At 48.6% G+C, this 22750-nt stretch overlaps 1 protein-coding gene across 1 annotated transcript in view; it reads left to right on the top strand.

Annotated features, from left to right (window-relative positions):
• The window catches only part of ckap2l (cytoskeleton associated protein 2-like), a 38303-nt gene extending 16938 nt beyond the window's left edge, over nucleotides 1-21365 (top strand). The window contains exons 6-9 of the mRNA XM_078239243.1: nucleotides 9651-9809; nucleotides 11987-12059; nucleotides 15927-16089; nucleotides 20835-21365. Of these exons, the coding sequence (XP_078095369.1) occupies nucleotides 9651-9809; nucleotides 11987-12059; nucleotides 15927-16089; nucleotides 20835-21054 (615 nt within the window). The 3' untranslated portion in view covers nucleotides 21055-21365. The remainder of the gene's footprint in view (nucleotides 1-9650; nucleotides 9810-11986; nucleotides 12060-15926; nucleotides 16090-20834) is intronic.
• The last annotated feature ends 1385 nt before the right edge of the window (nucleotides 21366-22750 follow it).

Below are 22750 nucleotides of genomic sequence, written 5' to 3' on the forward strand. Positions count from 1 at the left end.
AGTTCTGGATCCACAAAGCAATGTCCCCTTGGATCCTATGCCCCCTCATTTTCTCAATAAGCCTTGCATGGGGCACCTTATCAAATGCCTTGCTGAAGTCCATATATACTACATCTACTGCTCTTCCTTCATCAATGTGTTTAGTCACATCCTCAAAAAATTCAACCAGGCAACCCAAAAAAGGGGAAGATAAAGAAACGGATGTCATTATACACATTGGTGGAAATGACGTAGATAGGAAGAGTAGGGGGGTCCTAAGAGAGCAATTCAGGGAGTTGGGAAATAGGTTAAAAAGTAGGGTCACTAGGGTGGCCATCTCTGGGCTGCTCCCAATGCCTCGTGCCAGTGAGGCTAAGAATAGGGAGTTGGTTCAAATGAATGCCTGGCTAAAGGACTGGTCCAGGAGGGAGGGCTTTATTTTCATAGACCAATGGGAGGTTTTCAGGAGAGGATGGCACCTGTACAAGAGGGAGGGGTCACAACTAAGTTGGAAGGGCACAAATATCCTGGCTGGGAGCTTTGCTAGTGCAGTTTGGGGGGGTTTAAACTAGTATGGCAGGGGGGTGGGGATCAAACTATTAGGTCTATAAGTGTGGTGGCTGGGGACGAGCTTGGGGCTGGGACAAGGCTGGCAAAGAAGAAGAGCACTCTGGGGGAGGACGACCTCACTGAGCCTGGGGATCTGGAGTGCTTATACTTCAATGCAAGGAGCGTAGCAGGTAAAACAGACGAACTTGGGGCCTTAATGCGCACGAGGAATTTGGATGTGGTTGCGGTGACAGAGACTTGGTTGAAAGAGGGACAGGACTGGCAGCTGAATATTCCAGGGTACAAGTGTTTTAGGCGAGACAGAGGAGGGGCCAAAAGAGGTGGGGGAGTAGCGGTATTGGTTGGAGAGCATATTACAGCGGTGCAGAGGGAGGACAATTCGGAGGAGTCGTGTAGCGAGTCACTCTGGGTGGAGCTTAGAAACAGGAAAGGCGCAGTCACTATGTTGGGGGTGTACTACAGGCCCCCCAACAGCCCAAGGGAAGTGGAAGAATGGATATGTCAGGAGATACTGGATAGGTGCAGGAAATATAGGGTTGTTGTAGTGGGAGACTTCAATTTCCCTGGTATAGACTGGAAATCGCTGAGGGCAGGGACTCTGGATGGGGAGGAATTTGTAAAATGTGTACAGGAGGGTTCGTTGGAACAATATGTGGACAGCCCAACTAGAGAGGGGGCTATACTGGACCTGGTACTGGGGAATGAGCCCGGTCAGGTCTTCAAAATTTTGGTTGGGGAACATGTGGCAAATAGTGACCACAATTCTGTTAGCTTTAGGATAGTGATGGAAAAGGATGAGTGGTGTCCCAAGGGTAAGGTGTTGGATTGGGGGAAGGCTAACTTTATTGGGATCAGGCAGAAATTGGCAGCTCTTGATTGGGAGAGGCTGTTTGAAGGTAAATCCACATCTGGTATGTGGCAGTCTTTTAAGGAACGGTTGTTAGGGCTACAGGACAAGCATGTGCCTGTAAAAAAGAAGGATAGGAAGGGTAGGATTAGAGAACCGTGGATAACCAGGGAAATTGAGGGACTGGTCAAAAGGAAAAGAGAGGCGTATGTTAGGTCCAAGCAGCTAAAAACGGAGGGAGCTCTGGAGGAGTACAATGAAAGTGGGAAAGTACTCAAACGGGGAATTAGAAGAGCAAAAAGGGGTCACGAAATGTTCTTGGCAGACAGGATTAAGGAGAATCCCAAGGCATTTTATTCATACGTTAGGAACAAAAGGGTTGTTAGGGAAAAAATCGGACCTCTCAGGGACAAAAGTGGGGACTTATGCTTGGAGCCCAAAGAAGTAGGGGAGATCCTAAATGAATACTTTGCGTCGGTATTCACAAAGGAGAGGGATGTGTTGACTGGGAGTGTCTCTGAGGGGAGTGTTGAACCGTTGGAGAAAATCTCCATTACAAAGGAGGAAGTGTTAGGTTTGTTAGAGAATATAAAGACTGACAAATCCCCAGGGCCTGATGGAATCTATCCAAGGCTGCTCAGGGAGACGAGAGGTGAAATCGTTGGGCCTCTGACGCAAATCTTTGTCTCGTCACTGGACACAGGTGAGGTCCCAGAGGATTGGAGGATAGCCAATGTGGTCCCGTTATTTAAGAAGGGTAGGAAGGATAACCCGGGTAATTATAGGCCGGTGAGCTTGACGTCCGTGGTGGGGAAGTTGTTGGAGAAGATTCTTAGAGATAGGATGTATGCGCATTTAGAAAGGAATAAACTCATTAACGATAGTCAACATGGTTTTGTGAGAGGGAGGTCATGCCTCACTAACCTGGTGGTGTTTTTTGAAGAAGTGACCAAAATGGTTGACGAAGGAAGGGCCGTGGATGTTGTCTATATGGTCTTTAGTAAAGCGTTTGACAAAGTCCCTCATGGTAGGCTAGTGAAAAAGGTTGGATCCCATGGGATAAAGGGGGAGATGGCTAGATGGGTGGAGAACTGGCTTGGTCATAGAAGACAGAGGGTGGTAGTGGAAGGGTCTTTTTCCGGCTGGAGGCCTGTGACTAGTGGTGTACCGCAGGGCTCTGTATTGGGACCTCTGCTGTTTGTGATTTATATAAATGATCTGGAAGGAGGAGTAACTGGGGTGATCAGTAAGTTTGCGGACGACACAAAACTGGCAGGACTTGCAGATAGTGAGGAACATTGTCAGAGGCTTGAAATTTGGGCAAGGAAATGGCAGATGGAGTTCAATCCTGATAAATGCGAAGTGATGCATTTTGGTGGGAATAATGTAGGGAGGAGCTACACGATAAATGGAAGAACCATAAAGGGTGTAGAGACGCAGAGGGACCTGGGTGTGCAAGTCCACAGATCTTTGAAGGTGACGTCACAGGTGGAGAAGGTGGTGAAGAAGGCATATGGCATGCTTGCCTTTATAGGACGGGGCATAGAGTATAAGAGTTGGGGTCTGATGTTGCAGATGTATAGAACGTTGGTTCGGCCGCATTTGGAATACTGCGTCCAGTTCTGGTCGCCACACTACCAGAAGGACGTGGAGGCTTTGGAGAGAGTACAGAGGAGGTTTACCAGGATGTTGCCTGGTATGGAGGGGCTTGGTTATGAGGAGAGATTGGGGAAACTGGGGTTGTTCTCCTTGGAAAGACGGAGGATGAGGGGAGACTTAATAGAGGTGTATAAAATTATGAAAGGCATAGATAGGGTGAACGGTGGGAAGCTTTTCCCCGGGTCGGTGGTGACGTTCACGAGGGGTCATAGGTTCAAGGTGAAGGGGGGGGAGGTTTAACACAGATATCAGAAGGACATATTTCACACAGAGGGTCGTGGGGGCCTGGAATGTGTTGCCGGGCAAGGTGGTGGAGGCGGACACACTGGGAACGTTTAAGACTTATCTAGACAGCTATATGAACGGAGTGGGAATGGAGGGATACAAAAGAGTGGTCTAGTTTGGACCAGGGAGCGGCGCGGGCTAATTGTTCCTTGTTTCTCGTTTCAAGGCTTCATTCTATGATCATCTTGCTGGTGCCAGTACAGAGCGAGACTGCGGATAGTTGGGAACCTGTCTCGGGGGCAGGGAATTCATATGGTGTTCGTGGAAGTGGAAATGACTAGGGTTGGGAAGCATTTTCCGATCAGGGCCATTGTGATCTCCTGGACTCGTTTCGATCGCCTCAGGGGGTCGGAGAGGAATTTCCCAGATTTTTTTTCCCCATATTGGCCCTGGGGTTTTTCACTCTGGGTTTTCGCCTCTCCCTGGAGATCACATGGTCTGGAATGGGGGGGTGGGGGTGAGTTAATAGGTTGTAATCAACAAAGCATCGTAGCTGTGAGGGACAGCTCGGTGGATAGGATATTGGTATGTAGATAGGCTGGAAAATTGGGCGGGGACCCTGGATTCAGGATTCAATCCTGGACCGGGGAGCGGCGCGGGCTTGGAGGGCCGAAGGGCCTGTTCCTGTGCTGTATTGTTCTTTGTTCTTTGTTGTTCTTTGCTCGTAAGGCATGATCTGTCTTTGACAAAGCCATGCTGACTATTCTTAATCATATTATACCTCTCCAAATGTTCATAAATCCTGCCTCTCAGGATCTTCTCCGTCAACTTACCAACCACTGAGGTTCGACTCACTGGTCTATAATTTCCAGGGCTATCTCTACTCCCTTTCTTGAATAAAGGAACAACGTCTGCAGTCCTCTAGAACCTCTCCCGTCTCCATTGATGCAAAGATCATCGCCAGAGGCTCAGCAATCTCCTCCCTCGCCTCCCACAGTAGCCTGGGGTACATCTCATCCAGTCCCGGCGACTTATCTAACTTGATGCTTTTCAAAAGCTCCAACATATCCTCTTTCTTAATATCTACATGCTCAAGCTTTTCAGTCCACTGCAAGTCTGCACTACAACCACCAAGATCCTTTTCCATAGTGAATACTGAAGAAAAGTATTCATTAAGTACCTTTGCTATTTCTTCCGGCTCCATACAAACTTTCCCACCGTCACACTTGATAGGTCCTATTCTTTCACGTCTTATCCTCTTACTCTTCACATACTTGTAGAATGCCTTGGGGTTTTCCTTAATCCTGCCTGCCAAGGCCTTCTCATGACCCCTTCTGGCTCTTCTAATTTCCTCCTTAAGATCCTTCCTATTAGCTGTATACTCTTCTAGATCTCTAACATTACCTAGCTCCCTGAACCTTTTGTAAGAACAAACAAAGAACAATACAGCACAGGAACAGGCCCTTCGGCCCTCCAAGCCCGCGCCGCTCCCCGGTCCAGGATTGAATCCTGAATCCAGGATCCCCGCCCAATTTTCCAGCCTATCTACATACCAATATCCTATCCACCGAGCTGTCCCTCACAGCTACGATGCTTTGTTGATTACAACCTATTAACTCACCCCCACCCCCCCATTCCAGACCATGTGATCTCCAGGGAGAGGCGAAAACCCAGAGTGAAAAACCCCAGGGCCAATATGGGGGAAAAAAATCTGGGAAATTCCTCTCCGACCCCCTGAGGCGATCGAAACGAGTCCAGGAGATCACAATGGCCCTGATCGGAAAATGCTTCCCAACCCTAGTCATTTCCACTTCCACGAACACCATATGAATTCCCTGCCCCCGAGACAGGTTCCCAACTATCCGCAGTCTCGCTCTGTACTGGCACCAGCAAGATGATCATAGAATGAAGCCTTGAAACGAGAAACAAGGAACAATTAGCCCGCGCCGCTCCCTGGTCCAAACTAGACCACTCTTTTGTATCCCTCCATTCCCACTCCGTTCATATAGCTGTCTAGATAAGTCTTAAACGTTCCCAGTGTGTCCGCCTCCACCACCTTGCCCGGCAACACATTCCAGGCCCCCACGACCCTCTGTGTGAAATATGTCCTTCTGATATCTGTGTTAAACCTCCCCCCCCTTCACCTTGAACCTATGACCCCTCGTGAACGTCACCACCGACCCGGGGAAAAGCTTCCCACCGTTCACCCTATCTATGCCTTTCATAATTTTATACACCTCTATTAAGTCTCCCCTCATCCTCCGTCTTTCCAAGGAGAACAACCCCAGTTTCCCCAATCTCTCCTCATAACCAAGCCCCTCCATACCAGGCAACATCCTGGTAAACCTCCTCTGTACTCTCTCCAAAGCCTCCACGTCCTTCTGGTAGTGTGGCGACCAGAACTGGACGCAGTATTCCAAATGCGGCCGAACCAACGTTCTATACATCTGCAACATCAGACCCCAACTCTTATACTCTATGCCCCGTCCTATAAAGGCAAGCATGCCATATGCCTTCTTCACCACCTTCTCCACCTGTGACGTCACCTTCAAAGATCTGTGGACTTGCACACCCAGGTCCCTCTGCGTCTCTACACCCTTTATGGTTCTTCCATTTATCGTGTAGCTCCTCCCTACATTATTCCCACCAAAATGCATCACTTCGCATTTATCAGGATTGAACTCCATCTGCCATTTCCTTGCCCAAATTTCCAGCCTATCTATATCCTTCTGTAGCCTCTGACAATGTTCCTCACTATCTGCAAGTCCTGCCAGTTTTGTGTCGTCCGCAAACTTACTGATCACCCCAGTTACTCCTCCTTCCAGATCATTTATATAAATCACAAACAGCAGAGGTCCCAATACAGAGCCCTGCAGTACACCACTAGTCACAGGCCTCCAGCCGGAAAAAGACCCTTCCACTACCACCCTCTGTCTTCTGTGACCAAGCCAGTTCTCCACCCATCTAGCCACCTCCCCCTTTATCCCATGGGATTCAACCTTTTTCACTAGCCTACCATGAGGGACTTTGTCAAACGCTTTACTAAAGACCATATAGACAACATCCACGGCCCTTCCTTCGTCAACCATTTTGGTCACTTCTTCAAAAAACACCACCAGGTTAGTGAGGCATGACCTCCCTCTCACAAAACCATGTTGACTATCGTTAATGAGTTTATTCCTTTCTAAATGCGCATACATCCTATCTCTAAGAATCTTATTTTCTTCTTGACTAGATTAATTACAGCCTTTGTATACCACGGTTCCTGTAACCTCCCATAACTTCCCTGTCTCATTGGAACGTTGCTATGCAGAACACCAGACAAATATTTCCTGAAAATTTGCCACATTTCTTCCGTGCATTTCCCCGAGAAAACCTCTTTCCAATTTAAGCCTCCAATTTCCTGCCTGATAGCCTCATAATTCCCCTTACTCCAATTAAACACTTTTCTAACTTGTCTGATCCTATCTCTCTCCAATGCTATTGTAAAGGAGATAGAATTATGATCACTATCTCCAAAATGCTCTCCCACTGAGAGATCTGACACCTGACCAGGTTCATTTCCCAATACCAAATGAAGTACAGCCTCTCCTCTTGTAGGCTTATCTACATACTGTGTCAAGAAACCCTCCTGAACACACCTAACAAACTCCTCCCCATCTACATCCCTTACTCTAGGGAGATTCCAATCAATATTTGGGAAATTAAAATCTCCCATCACGACAACTCTGTTATTATTACACCTTTCCAGGATCTGTTTCCCTATCTGCTCTTCAACATCCCTGTTACTATTGGGCGGCCTATAGAAAACACCCAGTAAAGTTATTGACCCCTTCCTGTTCGTAACCTCCACCCACAGAGACTCCGGAGACAATCCCTCCATGGTGTCCATCTTTTCTGCAGCCATGACACTATTTCTGATCAACGGTGCCACTCCCCCACCTCTTTTGCCTCCCTCCCTGTCCCTTCTGAAACATCTGAAACCCGACACTTGAAGTATCCAGTCTTGTCCCTGAGTCATCCATGTCTCTGTAATGGCCACCACATCATATTTCCAAGTAGTGATCCACGCTCTAAGCTCATCCACTTTGTTCACAACACTCCTTGCGTTAAAATAGACACATCTCAAACCTTCGGTCTGAGCGCTCCCCTTCTCTATCACCTGCCTATCCTTCCTCTCACACTCTCGGCAAGCTTTCTCTATTTGTGAGCTAACCTCCTCTCTCCCAGTCACTTCAATTTGATTCCTACCCCCCAACCATACTAGTTTAAACTCTCCCCAGTAGCCTTAGCAAACCTCCCCGCCAGGATATTGGTCCCCCTGGGATTCAAGTGCAACCCGTCCTTATTGTACAGGTCACACCTGCCCCAAAAGAGGTCCCAATGATGCAGAAACCTGAATCCCTGCCCCCTGCTCCAATCCCTCAGCCACGCATTTATCCTCCACCACGTTCCATTCCTACTCTCACTGTCACGTGGCACAGGCAGCAATCCCGAGATGACTACCTTTGCGGTCCTTCTTCTCAACTCCCTTCCCAACTCCCTCCATTCTCCTTTCAGGACCTCTTCCCTTTTCCTACCTATGTCATTGGTACCAATATGTACCATGACCTCTGGCTCTTCTCCCTCCCACTTCAGGATATCCTGGACGCGATCAGAAACATCCCGGATCCTGGCACCAAGGAGACAAACTACCATCCGAGTTTCTTGTCTGCGTCCACAGAATCGCCTGTCCGACCCCTTCACTATAGAGTCACCTATCACTACTGCCTTCCCCCTCCTTTCCCTACCCTTCTGAGCTACAGGGCCGGACTCTGTGCCGGAGGCACGGCCACTGTTGCTTCCCCCAGGTAGGCTGTCCCCCCCAACAGCACTCAAACAGGAGTACTTATTGTTAAGGGGCACAGCCACTGGGGTACTCTCTAGTACCTGACCTTTCCCCTTCCCCTTCCTAACCGTGACCCACTTGTCTGCCTCCCGTGGCCCCAGTCTGACCATCTGCCTGTAACTCCTCTCTATCACCTCCTCATTCTCCCTGACCAGACGAAGGTCATTGAGCTGCAGCTCCAGTTCCCTAACGCGGTCCCTTAGGAGCTGCAGCCCGACGCACCTGGCGCAGATATGGACGTCCGGGAGGCTAGGAGACTCCAGGACCTCCCACATCCGACACCGAGAACAACAAACTGGCCTCACACTCACAATTCCCCTTTCTTCAAATAAGACAGGAAGCAACTAAGAACTAAACCTACCCTGCATCGCCCGTTTCCGCCTAACCCCGTTGAGCCAAAGCCCTTCAGCCTTCACTCCGCCGCCCGCTCACAATGCTGCCCGCTGGATAGAGTGGCCTGCTTTTTAAACCTTCCGCGCACTACTCGCTGACGTCAGGAAGAAAAAAAAACTTCCCAGGTCACACTGGGGCCTACTTCCGGTTTTACACTTCCAGCCGCCTTACAAAAACTCCGAAAAAGGAAATAAAAAAATAAGTTAGAAATCCCTCTTTCCTACCAGCTCTCCTCACTTGAATCACCTCTCTCGCCGCTCCTTTGGAACAATTCTGGTGAAGGGGATAGTGACAGACCTCAAAGGGACTCAAATTGTCCCATAAAAGAATAAATCAATAAAAAAAACTTTTGCCTGAGGACGGTTGCAAATGCCTTGTCGTTTGCACTGATGTGCTGGACTCCTGCCCCACTTAATTGGACTCACCACCATTCCCAACTGGAATGTGGTAGGATTGCAGAACTTGGATATGATCCGTTGATTGGGTTCGGGTGCATGGGTGGGTTTTGGGAGTGTGTGGGGGTTTGGGAAGGGCGGGGTGTCTGTGTGGGTTCGTCCACACACGCCTGTGGGTTCATCCATGCGATTAATGCACCCAGTAGCTTGTAATTAAATACAAAAGTGCTGGAAACACTCAGCAGGGCAGGCAGCATCTGTGGAGAGAGAATCAGAGTTAGCGTTTCAGAGCCATGAACTCGCATCGTTCACTTGCTTAGGGCGGCAGGGTGGTACAATGATTGGCACTGCTGCCTCGCAGCGCCAGGGAGCCGGGTTCGATTCCCGGCCTTGGGTCACTGTCTGTGTGGAATCTGCACGTTCTCCCCATGTCTGCATGGGTTTCCTCCAGGTGCACCGGTTTCCTCCCTCAGTCCAAAAGGTGTGCTGGTTAGGTGCTAAATTCTCCCCTCCTCAGTGTAACCCAAACGGGTGCCGGAGTGTGGCGACTAGGGGGATTTTCACAGCAACTTCATTGAAGTGTTAATGTAAGCCTACTTGTAACACTAAACTTTAACCCCCTTGTTCTCCACTGATGGTGGATCTCTTTGTGTTAAGCTGGGAAGGTTTTGTCCTTTGCTTTGTGTCCCTTCAGGGTTCCCCACCGGAGCAAGTGTCTGCCACACTGCAGAATGTTCCAGAAGGTGAAAAGTTTGCCAAGTACTGGATCTGCCGGGCCCGTCTTCTGGAGTTAACTGGCCCAATGGAGGCTGTCGTTGCACTGTTTGAGCAGGCGGTTCACAGTGGTGCAGAGGTGAGGCAATTCCGAGTTCTTAAAATGTAACTTTACATGTAAATACCCATGGCTTCCATTTTCATACGATTTGAACAAATGGTGACTAAAGTGCAGTTAATGGTCAGGAAGTGTGAGCACTTTGCCATTGTTACCTCTCCAAACCCAGTCAAAACATCTGAGTTTTGCACTGGCATAGATTAACACACACATCCTGAGGTTGCCATTTCTGTCACCGCTCACCACAGGCTGAAATCAGTTGACTTGACATGGGTAGATGCAGGGAGTATGTTCCCGATGGTGGGGGAGTCCAGAACCAGGGGTCACAGTCTGAGGATTCGGGGTAGACCATTTAGGGCGGAGGTGAGGAGACATTTCTTCACCCGGTGAGCCTGTGGAATTCATTACCACAGGAAGTAGTTGATGCCAAAACATTGAACGTATTCAAGAGGCGGCTGGATATAGCACTTGGGGTGAATTGGATCAAAGGTTATGGGGAGAAGGCTATTGAGTTGGATGAATGGCGGAGCAGGCTCGAAGGGCCAAATGGCCTCCTCCTGCTCCTATCTTCTATGTTTCTCTGAACTTTCCCTTCTCTAGTCTCGAGGCGTTGTTGAAACTGTGAGGAACACTAAAACTTGAGTTTTGCGATGGCAAGGCGATGATAGACAGTGGCCTCGTGGTATTATCGCTGGACTGTTAATCTAGAAACTCAGCTAATGTTCTGGGGACCCGGGTTCGAATCCCGCTGATGATGGAATTTGAATTCACTTAAAAACAAAATCTGGAATTAAGAATCTACTGATGACCATGAAACCATTGTTGATTGTCGGAAAAACCCATCTGGTTCACTAATGTCCTTTAGGGAAGGAAATCTGCCGTCCTTACCCGGTCTGGCCTACATGTGACTCCAGAGCCACAGCAATGTGGTTGACTCTCAACCGCCCTCGGGCAACTAGGGCAATAAATGCTGGCCAACCAGCGACACACATGTCCCACGAATGAATAAACAAAGTCCAACTGGGGTTTTAACAGTAATCTGAGCAATAATTACTGTTCAGCAACTCAGCTGGCCGTGAAAAGTGAAAGTTATGTTATAGAATGTCATTAAATGTTTCCATTATGCTAGATTTTTTGAGTTTAAAAATAAAATTTGTTCATGATATTTCAGCTTCTATCTTAGCCTAATGTGTAAGACCTCATCTGTTTAAATAAAGTGATCGAGTTATTACGCTTACCTTTTCCTGGTTGGCTGTGAGAATTCTTTAATGTGTTTGGCTGTTTGGGCAGCTTGATGGCCATCACCACAGGGCAAGGCTTGGGAATCCCTATTAAAACTATACTTCCATTGGAGAGAATTCAAGTTCTTGCCACAGCAATCTCAGCATCTCTCGGCTTGTGTGCCCTTGCTTTGCTTTGCTTCTGACTGCAAAATCTGGCCCAATATATCAAGACCATAAGATATGGTCTTGATAAGAGCTCCACAGCTCCAGGGACCTGGGTTCGATTCCCGGCTTAGGTCACTGTCTGTGTGGAGTCTGCATATTCTCCTCGTGTCTGCGTGGGTTTCCTCCGGGTGCTCCGGTTTCCTCCCACATTCCAAAGATATGCGGGTTAGGTTGATTGGCCATGCTTAAATTGCCCCTTAGTGTCCTGAGATGTGTAGGTTAGAGGGATTAGTAGGTAACATATGTAGGGATATGCGGGTAGGGCCTGGGTGGGATTGTGGTCGGTGCAGACTCAATGGGCCAAATGGCCTCTTTCTGTACTGTAGGATTTTTATGATATAGGAGCAGAATTAGGCCATTTGGCCCATCGAGTCTACTCCACTATTCAATCATAGCTGATTAGTTTCTGAACCCCACTCTCGCGCCTTTTCCCCATAACCTTTGATCCCCTTACCAATCAAGAACCTATCTATCTCTGTCTTAAATGCACTCAATGACCCGGCGTCCACAGCCTTCTGTGGCAATGAATTCCACAGATTCACCAAACAATCTGGCTGAAGAAATTCCTCTTCCTTTTGTACGATATTCTGAGGCAGATTTTCAGCATCTTGGCCTGTGGTGGAGATGCAGAAAATCGGATCTTGCATATGCGTGTAGAAAATGCTGGATCTCTTCCCAGATTCTCCTTTTATTGTCAAAATGCCTCCTTGCCCTGAGGCAAATTGCAATAACAAATTCTAACTTTTCCAGCCTGTTGAAGAATTGCGATCTGCGCTTGTCAAAACCATCATGAGGAACGCCAACTCTCAAACAGCTTTGCCAGGTAAATTCATAACTGTTATGATCCAGGTCAGAAGGTCAGCCTAGACCATATTGAATCTGGCACAGGTGAGCATAAGGTGTCTCACTCCAGGTATGATCCAAGTGACCCACTAGGGAGCTCTTATCAAACAAAGCTTATTTAATAACAGTTACAGGGTAGGCGATGGCCTAGTGGGATTATTGCTAGACTATTAATCCAGCAACTCAGCTAATGTCTGGGGACCTGAGTTGAAATCCTGCCACGGCAGCTGGTGGAATTTGAATTCAATAAAAACCATCTGGAATTCAGAATCTACTGACGACCATGAAACCATTGTCGATTGTCAGAAAAACCCATCTGGTTCAGTAATGTCCTTTAGGGAAGGAAATCTGCTGTCCTTACCCGGGTCCCTGGCGCTGTGAGGCAGCAGTGCTAACCACCGTGCCGCTCCTACTGGTGACCATTGTCAGAAAAACCCATCTGGTTCACTAATGTCCTTTAGGGAAGGAAATCTGCCGTCCTTACCCGGTCTGGCCTACACGTGACTCCAGAGCAACAGCAATGTGGTTGACTCTCAACTGCCCTCAGAAATGGCCAAGCTGTCTATCCCCTTCCTGAAACTATTTAATGATTCCGACTTCCCCGCGCGATGGGGCAGCGACTCCCACAAATTCACCACCCTCTGCGAGAAGTAGTTCCTCCTCATCTCAGTTTTAAATCTACCGCCTCTCAGCCTATACCCTGTGACCTCTTGTTCCAGATTGTCCCACAAGGGGAAACATTTGGGCTACGTTTACTTTATCAATCCCTTTTAGTATTTTACATACCTCGATCAGATCCCCTCTCATTCTTCTAAACTCCAGCGAGTATAAATCCAAACTGTTTAATCTCTCCTCATACACCAGCCCTTCCATCCCCAGAATCGAGGACAGTTGGGATGAATTTGTTACAGCAAAGTCATGTCCTGCTAATTCAATTAGGGTTGTCAGGGTAGTCCATCTGCATGGATTTTAGCAAGGCTTTTGACCAGTTGCAACATGATAGACTAGCTTCTGCACTGAAAGGTGTAGGGGAGTACCTGGAATGGATGCCTATAGATCCTTGATGATAGCTGGACAGGTAGATAGTGTGATTTAAGGGAGCATTGGATGGGGGGGCACTTTCCTTTAATAGCCCGGGCACATAAGCGCAAGGAAGTTATGCTCAAGCTGTACAAACACTAGTTAGGCCACAAACCTGCATTGCAAGGAAGGATGCGGTCACACAAGAGAGGAGATTGAAGAGAATGTTTTTCCTGCGGAAGGTTTGGATACACTAGGGTTGTCTTGGGACAGAGGAGACTAATTTTATTGACGGGTGAGAGCGTGGATAGGAAGGCCCAGTTTCCATTCGGACAGTCAAATAATTTTTTACTCATGTGGTATGCGTGCATCGCTGGCTGGGCCAGCATTTATTGCCCATCCATAATTAGCCTTGAACTGAAGGGATCGCTAGGCCATTTCAGAGGGCATATTTTAAGAGTCAGCCACATTGCTGTGGCTCTGGAGTCACATGTAGGCCAGACCAAGTAAAGGTGGCAGATTTCTTTCCCTAAAGGACATTCTTTTTATTCATTCATGGGACACGGGCGTCGCTGGCTGGGCCACCATTTATTGCCATCCCTAGTTGCCCGAGGGCAGTTGGGAGTCAACCACATTGCTGTGGCTCTGGAGTCACATGTAGGCCAGACCGGGTAAGGACAGCAGATTTCCTTCCCTAAAGGACATTAATGAACCAGATGGGGTTTTCCAACAATCGACAAGAGTTTCATGGTCATCAGTAAATTCTTAATTCCAGATTTTTTAAAGTTGAATTCAAACTCTACTACCTGCCGTGGTGGGATTCGAACCCGGGTCACCAGAACCTTAGCTGAGTTTCTGGATTAATCGTCTAGCGATAATACCACTAGGCCATCATCTCCTCAGGTACCCCTAATCAATTGATTTGCCATTGAGTGCCATTGCTTTCTGCGCACTGAGGGAGAATTTAGCACCTAACCAGCACGTCTTTTGGACTGTGGGAGGAAGCCGGAGCACCTGAGGAAACCCACGTAGACACGGAGAGAACGTGCCGATTCCACACAGACAGTGACCCAAGCCCGGAAACACATGCATTTAATGTGGTCTTATTAATTTAAATGTCAGTGATTAGTTGAGCCAAATACAGATTTGGTGAAAGCAAAAATCTAAACAATTAAGAAAAATACTGGAAATGTTCTGTTGTTTATTTGTTCATATAGATGGTTGCGTATAGATGGTTGGGTCAGCATTTAATTGTCCTTCCGCTGTTTTGGGTCCACAACCCCTGAATTGGCACAGCACCCTGACTCTATGCTGGGTTAGTTGATGTTGAAAAGTACATGTGTGGGTGTGAAATGCCGATCAGTTCAGGTTGGCCTATCTCACTTGCCTTTTGTGAAACAGCATGACCCTTATTGTATGGTTCAAGTAATAATGGGGACATGTCCCAGGTGGCTGAAAAGCTAGTTGGAAACCTGCCCAGCAGCAATTCTGGGAAAGTAAACAACATTGTGTGTGAGCTGATAAGTGCTGACGCTCCAGTCAAAGGACTGCTGTTTCCAAAAAGGCTCATTTTTTTGAAGGTTATTTATTAGTATCACAAGTAGGCTTACATTAACACTGCAATGAAATTACTGTGAAATCCCCAAGTCGCCACACTGCGGCACCTGTTCGGGGACACTGAGGAAGAATTTAGCACCTCACCAGCACGTCTTTTGGACTGTCGGAGGAAACCCACACAAACACGGGGAGAACTCCTTATAGACTCCGCACAGACAGTGACACAAGCCAGGAATCGAACTCAGGCCTCTGGCGCTGGGTTAGGTTGATTGGCCATGCTAAATTGCCCCTTAGTGTCAGAGGCATTAGCTGGATGAACATAAGGGGCTAAAGGGATGGGGCCTGGTAGGATTGTTGTCGGTGCTGGCTCGATGGGCTAAAAGGCCTCCATCTGTACTGATTGGATTTGATTTGATTTATTATTGTCACATGTACTGGGATACAGTGAAAAGTATTGTTTGATGTATTATTGTCACATGTACTGGGATACAGTGAAAAGTATTGTTTGATTTATTATTGTCACATGTACTGGGATACAGTGAAAAGTATTGTTTGATTTATTATTGTCACATGTATTGGGATACAGTGAAAAGTATTGTTTGATTTATTATTGTCACGTATTGGGATACAGTGAAAAGTATTGTTTCTTGTGTGCTATACACAAAGCATACCATTCATTGAGTACATAGGGGAGAAGGAAAGGAGAGTGTGCAAAATATAGTGTTACAGTCACAGCAAGGGTGTAGAGAAAGATCAACTTGATGCATGGTAGGTCCATTCAAAAGTCTGACAGCAGCAGGGAAGAAGCTGTTCTTGAGTCGGTTGGTACGTGACCTCAGACTTTTGTATCTTTTTCCCGGAAGAGAGAATGTCCGGAGTGCGTGGGGTCCTTGATTGTGCTGGCTGCTTTTCCCAAGGCAGCGGGAAGTGTAGACAGTCAATGGATGGGAGGCTGGTTTGCGTGATGGACTGGGCCTCGTTCACAACCTTTTGTAGTTTCTTGTGGTCTTGGGCAGAGCAGGAGCCACACCAAGCTGTGATACATCCGGAAACGATGCTTTCTATGGTGCATCTGTAAAAGTTGGTGAGAGCCTTAGCGGACGTGCCAAATTTCCTTAGTCTTCTGAGAAAGCGGAAGTTGGTGGGCTTTCTTAATATAGCGTCGGCATGGGGGGATTCTACTATGTAATACCCCAAGTCTCTCTGCACCCTCTTTCAAATCCTATGGATGGGGTTTTTGTCAACTTTGACTCTCATTGGTCTCTGATAGAAACGGGAGATGACAGAACGGAAGATGATGAAACTGAAGATTGTGTGGAATTAGCCACCGTCACACCACATGCAACAGCAATGAGGATCTTGTGTGAGGAAACAGAGAGTCACGGTTCATCCGTGGTCAAATACAGAGTTACCGCAACACCTCAAGTGCTCAGGTAAGGATTGATTCCGTTCTGTTTTTAAACTGGGGGAGAATTGGTTAAATGCCAATCTCCTGCAATGGCTGGCCAGAGGATGACATGCACAGATTCCTTTAGTTCAGACTGGCTGGTGTGCCTCACCCTCTATTCTGTTTGACTGGAACAACATTTTGTTATCCTGGCTGTTTAGAAGTCACTACAAGGGCGCGGCAGCAGTGTCTAGAATGGGGTCAGTTGGTGATATCTGACTCACCAGGGTGGGAGACCTGGATTGAGGAGGTGAGAGTGAACAGTGTAATGTGGATTACTGAATTATAGAATCCCTACAGTGCAGAAAGTTTTAAAGTTTATTTATTAGTCACAAGTAAGCTTACATTACCACTGCAATGAGGTTACTGTGAAAATCCCCTAGTCGCCACACTCCGGCGCCTGTTCGGGTTACACTGAGGGAGAATTTAGCACCTAACCAGCACGTCTTTTGGACTGGGAGGAAACCGGAGCACCCGGAGGAAACCCATGCAGACACGGGGAGAACGTGCAGACTCTGCACAGACAGAACCTGGACTCCTGGCGCCGTGAGGCAGCAGTGCTAACCACTGTGCCACCTCAATACTCCCTGTCCCTCCACCTATCTTTGTATCATTTGCAAACTGCAGTGCATCACAAACAGTGACCCAAGCCACGAATCGAACCCGAGTCCTTCGTGCTGAAAAAGGCCATTCAGCCCATCAAGCCTGCATCGACAACAATCCCACCCAGGCCCTATCCCCGTAACCCCATGTATTTACCCTACTAATACCCCCTGCCACTAAGGGACAATTTAGCATGGCCAATCAACCTAACCCACACATCTTCGACACGGTGGCACAGTGGTTAGCATAGCACTGCTGACTCACAGCGTCAGCACCACTTCCCTCCCACAAACTTTTAAACTTTATTTATTAGTGTCACGAGTAGGCTGACATTAACACTGCAATGAAGTTCCTGTGAAAATCCCCTAGTCGCCACACTCCAGCGCCTGTTCGGGTTACACAGAGGGAGAATTTAGCACCGCCAATGCACCCTAACCAGCATGTCCTTCGCACTGTGGGAGCACCCGGAGGAAACCCACGCAGACATGGAGAGAATGTGCAGACTCCACACATTCAGTGACCCAAGCTGGGAATTGAACCTGGGTCCCTGATGCTGTGAGGCAGCTGTGCTGGTCACTCACATTACATAAATATTATTGTAAACCACAGAAATCAATGTGTGACAATCAGATTGTATCGTATCCAAGTAAAACACTGAGCCAGTTGTTTCTTGGAATGTTATGCTTCCTTCCTGGAAGTATTTGGATTTTTGAGTTCGGCTGCTGCCTCTATTTCTTCTGCAATTCTAGATGTGCTCCTTGGCATTGTGGTGGAACCAGGGGTCGCTGTTAAAAATCAGCACAAAATGCTCAACTCAGCAGGGAGCAAAGTGTCAGATACTCAACTGGCCAACATAGTTGCAGCATTTACTCCTTTAGAAACACATAGAAACCCTACAGTGCAGAAGGAGGCCATTCGGCCCATCGAGTCTGCACCAACCACAATCCCACCCAGACCCCACCCCCCCACATATTTACCCACTAATCCCTCTAACCTACGCATCTCAGGACTCTAAGGGGCAATTTTTAACCTGGCCAATCAACCTAACCCGCACATCTTTGGACTGTGGGAAGAAACCGGAGCACCCGGAGGAAACCCACGCAGACACGAGGAGAATGTGCAAACTCCACACAGACAGTGACCCGAGCCGGGAATCGAACCTGGGACCCTGGAGCTGTGAAGCAGCAGTGCTAACCACTGTGCTACCGTGCCGCCCTTTCTCTTAACTTTCGTTTCTTTCCCTCCAACATTGAGAGTGTCGACTCCCTCCTCCAGCCCTGAGGAGGGAGGCGATGGCCCAGTGGTATTATCGCCAGACTATTAATCCAGAAACTCAGCTAATGTTCTGGGGACCCGGGTTCGAATCCCGCCACGGCAGGTGGTGAAATTTGAATTCAATAAAAAAATCTGGAATTGAGAATCTACTGATGACCATGAAACCATTGTCGGGAAAACCCATCTGGCTCCCTTTAGGGAAGGAAGTCTGCCGTCCTTACCCGGTCTGGCCTACACGTGACCCCAGAGCCACAGCATTGTGGTTGACTCTCAACTGCCCTCGGGCAACTAGGGATGGGCAATAAATGCTGGCCCAGCCAGCGACGCCCATGTCCCATGAATTAATAGAAAACAAAACTCTTATCCGTGCTTTGGTACTTCCTGACCTGACTGTTTCAGTGCTCTCCCCTGTAAGAGCAAGCTCATTCCGACTCCCAGCAACTCCAGCTCCCCCATCACTACTGCTTGAGACAACACAGTGGCAGTATCACCCTGTTGATGTTCATGGGCGGCACGGTGGTTAGCGCTGCTGCCCCAAAGCGCCAGGGACCCGGGTTCGATTCCCGGCTCGGATCACTGTGTGGAGTTTGCACGTTCTCCCCGTGTCTGCGTGGGTTTCCTCCGGGCGCTCCGGTTTCCTCTCTGTCCTAAGATGTGCAGGTTAGGTGGATTGGCCATGCTAAATTGCCCCTTCGTGTCAGGGGAACTAGCTAGGGTAAATGCATGGGGTTATGGGGATAGAGCCTGGGGATTGTGGTACGTGCACTCGATGAGCTGTATGGCCTCCTTCTGCCTCAGGTGACTGTCTGTCTGAATCGGATTCTATGATTCATCTATGACCTTGGAAATGAGCAGCTGAAACATTCTCCAAGCTGGAAAGCAGGAGTAGGCCATAGAGCCTGATCCACAATTCAATAGGATCGTGGCTTTAACTCCTCTGCCCCACCCATCCTCCTGTAACCCCAAACTCCCTTGTCTATCAAAAATCTGTCTAACTCCAAGGGCAAATCTGTCAGTCCAAAGATGTGCGAGTTAGGTTGATTGGCTATGCTAAAATTGCCCTTTAAGTGCCCTGAGATGCGTAGGTTAGAGGGATTAGTGGGTAAATATGTAGGGATATGGGGGTAGGGCCTGGGTGGGATTGTTGTCGGTGCAGACTCGATGGGCCAAATGGCCTCTTTCTGCACTGTAGGGTTTCTATGATTCTATGATAACTCCTCCTTGAATATATTCAATGACTCGCAACCTCCACTGCTGTCGGGGACAGAGAATTCCACAGAGAAACAACCCTCAAAGAGAAGGAATTCTACCTCATCTCCGTCATAAGTGGGAAAATCCTTCCCCTCGTTCCAGATTCCAGATCAAGAAGAACATCCTCTCAGTATCCACCCAGCCAAGCCCCCTCACATTCTTGTGTTCTAACAAGATCCCCTCTCTTCTTAACTCCAAAGAGAATAGTCCAAACTGCTCAACCTCTCCTCATAGGATAAACCCTTTCATCCCAGTTATAAGCGTAGTGAACCTACCAATGCAAATACATCTCTCCTAATTGGACAACACAGTGGTTAGCACTGCTGCCAGAGACCCGGGTTCGATTTCAGCCTCAGGTGACTGTCTGTATGGAATGTGCATGTTCTCCCCGTGTCTGCGTGGGTTTCCTCCGGGTGCTCTGGTTTCCTCCCACACTCCAAAGATGTGCCAGTTAGGTGGATTGGCCATGCTTAATTGTCTCTTAGTGTCCAAAGATGTACAGGTTAGGGGGATTGGCCATGCTAAATTACCCCTTAGTGTCCCAAGATGTGTAGATTAGGGGGATTAGTGGGGTAAATATGTAGTGGCTGCGGGGAGAGGGCCTGGGTAAGATGGTCTGTCAGAGAGCCATGTATCTCGATGGGCCGAATAGCCTCCTTCTGTACTGTGGGAATTCAATGAAATATGGAGAACAAAATCCAGATGTGGTCTTGCCCTCTACAGCTGTATCAAGATGACCCATTTTTATACACTGTTCCCTTTACTGCTTTGGTCCTGACCAATATTTATCCCTCAAGCATCATCACTCAAAGAAGATTCTCTGGTCACTTGTGACATTGTTTGTAGAATCTTGCTGCGTACAAGGATGCTGAGGTTGTGAAAGGCGCTATGGAACTGCAAGTTCTTTAACTCCTCCATTGGTTCAGGTGGAGAGCTTTCCATCATGCCACGTTCTGGGTGGATTGTGCGTGGGTCAGTGAGGGGGTGATTCCCGCTCCTGATCTCCGTGTCCAGCCTGGATCCGGAGCTTCCCTTGGTCAGTGAAGTGGTGATTCCCGCTCCTGATCTCCGCGTCCAGCCTGGATCCGGGGCTTCCCTTGGTCAGTGAGGGAGTGATTCCTGCTCCTGATCTCCGTGTCCATCCTGGATCCGGGGCTTCCCTTGGTCAGTGAGGGAGTGATTCCCACTCCTGATCTCAGTGTCCAGCCTGGATCCGGAGCTTCCCTTGGGTCAGTGAGGAGGTGATTCCCGCTGATCTGCTTGTCCAGCCTGGATCCGGGGCTTCCCTTGGGTCAATGCGGAGGTGATTCCTGCTCCTGATCTCCGTGTCCACCCTGGATCCGGGACTTCCCTTGGTCAGTGAGGGGGTGATTCCCGCTCCTGATCTCCGTGTCCAGCCTGGATCCGGGACTTCCCTTGGTCAGTGAGGGGGTGATTCCCGCTCCTGATCTCCGTGTCCAGCCTGGATCCGGGGCTTCCCTTGGGTCAGTGAGGGAGTGATTCCCGCTCCTGATCTCCGTGTCCAGCCTGGATCCGGGGCTTCCCTGCTTCCCCGGCAGTGCGGGTTTGAGACGATGACACGGTGTCTGTCTTTCATCACAGAGGAAAAGAAACTGTGGATAGGATGCGGTCGGTTGGGAAACGAGAAGTGAAGTTCCTCACTCCAGTCCGTCGCTCCGTACGCATTGAGCACGCCTCCACTTCACATCCTGCGATGCTGAAGGAACATGACTACTGCGTGACCTCTCTGGATGAACTCTTAGCCGTGGAGGAGGCAGAAACCTTTGTCTATCGAGAGAACCGGGCTCTGCTGGGAGAATGACAGCAACGTGGCTCCCGAAAGCACTCCCTAATGTACGCACTTCAAGCATGGCCTGCATCGTTTTGTAAATAGCCTTATAATGAATATCAAATGTATTACTGTACATATTAAACTTATTCTAGCCGCTTATAATGTTAAAAATGATCGAATTCTCTCGAAAGGCCAGCATATGTCCCCTTGGACAAGTCACGTTCTGTTACTCATCATTCCAGTAATGCACATTCTCACCTTTTGGAAAGACTATTATTATTGTAATATTATCCTGAATATCCATGATAAATGTTGGAAAGACGTTGCCTCCTTCTGCCACCACTTGTCGTGTTTCTATTTTAATCTGCCTCCTCTGTCCTCATTATGAATCTTTCCTCTGAATGTGTTGCCAAATGTTTTAAATGTTGCAGTTTGCCTTTCCCCGCTGCAGTGATGGATTGAGGGAGAGGGTTGCAGCTTCTCCCACCGTTAGAAAGCTGGGGATGGAAAGCCTGAAGGCATCAGCAGCAGAGCTGTGTGCGCTGTGTTCCACTCTCGGGTAAAAGTGAAACTGAAGCTGGATCGTGTGACATTTCCCTTTTCCAGGGACGATTTCGTCAAAGGCCGATACTGACCAGGATAAGTAGGAATCATGTGCCACGGTACTTTGCTTAGTTCTGGTTGTGCCAAGGGAAGAGCAGAATGGAGTTATGGGAAAGTTGGGTGGCATGGTGGCACAGTGGTTAGTGCTGCTGGGACATGGGTGTCGCTGGCTGACCAACCTTTATTGCCCATCCCTAGTTGCCCCTTGAGAAGGTGGTGGTGAGCCGCCATCTTGAATCGCTGCAGTCCACGTGCTGTGGGTTGACCCACAATGCCGTTAGGGAGGGAATTCCAGGATTTTGACCCAGCAACTGTGAAGGAACGGCGATAAATTTCTAAGTCAGGATGGTGAGTGGCTTAAAAAGTTTTTAAAAGTTTATTAGTGTCACAAGTAGGCTTACATTAACACTGCAATGAAATTACTGTGAAAAACCCCAAGTCGCCACCACACTCTGGCGCCTGCTCGGGTGACACGGAGGGAGAATTCAGCACCTAACCTGCACATCTTTCGGACTGTGGGAGGAAACCGGAGCACCGGGAGGAAGCCCACGCAGACACGGAGAGCACATGCAGCCACTGCACGGACAATGACCCATGCTGGGAATCGAACCCGGGTCCCTGGCACTGTGAGGCAGCAATGCTAACCACTGTGCCACCATGCCGCTTGGAGGGGAACTTGCAGGTGGTGGTATTCCCATTTATCTGCTGCCCTTGTCCTTCTAGATGGTGAAGGTCATGGGTTTGGAAGGTGCTGTCTAAGGATGAGTTGCTGCAGTGCATCTTGTAGATGGTCCACACTGCTGCTACTGAGCGTCGGTGGTGGAGGGAGTGAGTGTTTGTGGATGGGGTGCCAATCAAGCGGGGCTGCTTTGTCCTGGATGGTGTCGAGCTTCTTGAGTGTTGTTGGAGCTGCACCATCCAGGCAAGTGGGGAATATTCCATCACACTCCTGTCTTGTGCCTTGTAGATGGTGGACAGTCTTTGGGAAGTCAGGAGATGAGTTACTCTCCGCAGTATTCCCAGCCTCTGACTTGCTCTTGTAGTCACTGGGAGGCGTCTGTTGACCTCGGGTGGAATTTTCCTGTTTGGGATGAGAGCGGCCAGAAAATCCCGCCCACTGTGT

The sequence above is a fragment of the Mustelus asterias genome, chromosome 22 (assembly GCF_964213995.1).
Source record: "Mustelus asterias chromosome 22, sMusAst1.hap1.1, whole genome shotgun sequence".
Lineage (NCBI taxonomy): Eukaryota > Metazoa > Chordata > Chondrichthyes > Carcharhiniformes > Triakidae > Mustelus > Mustelus asterias.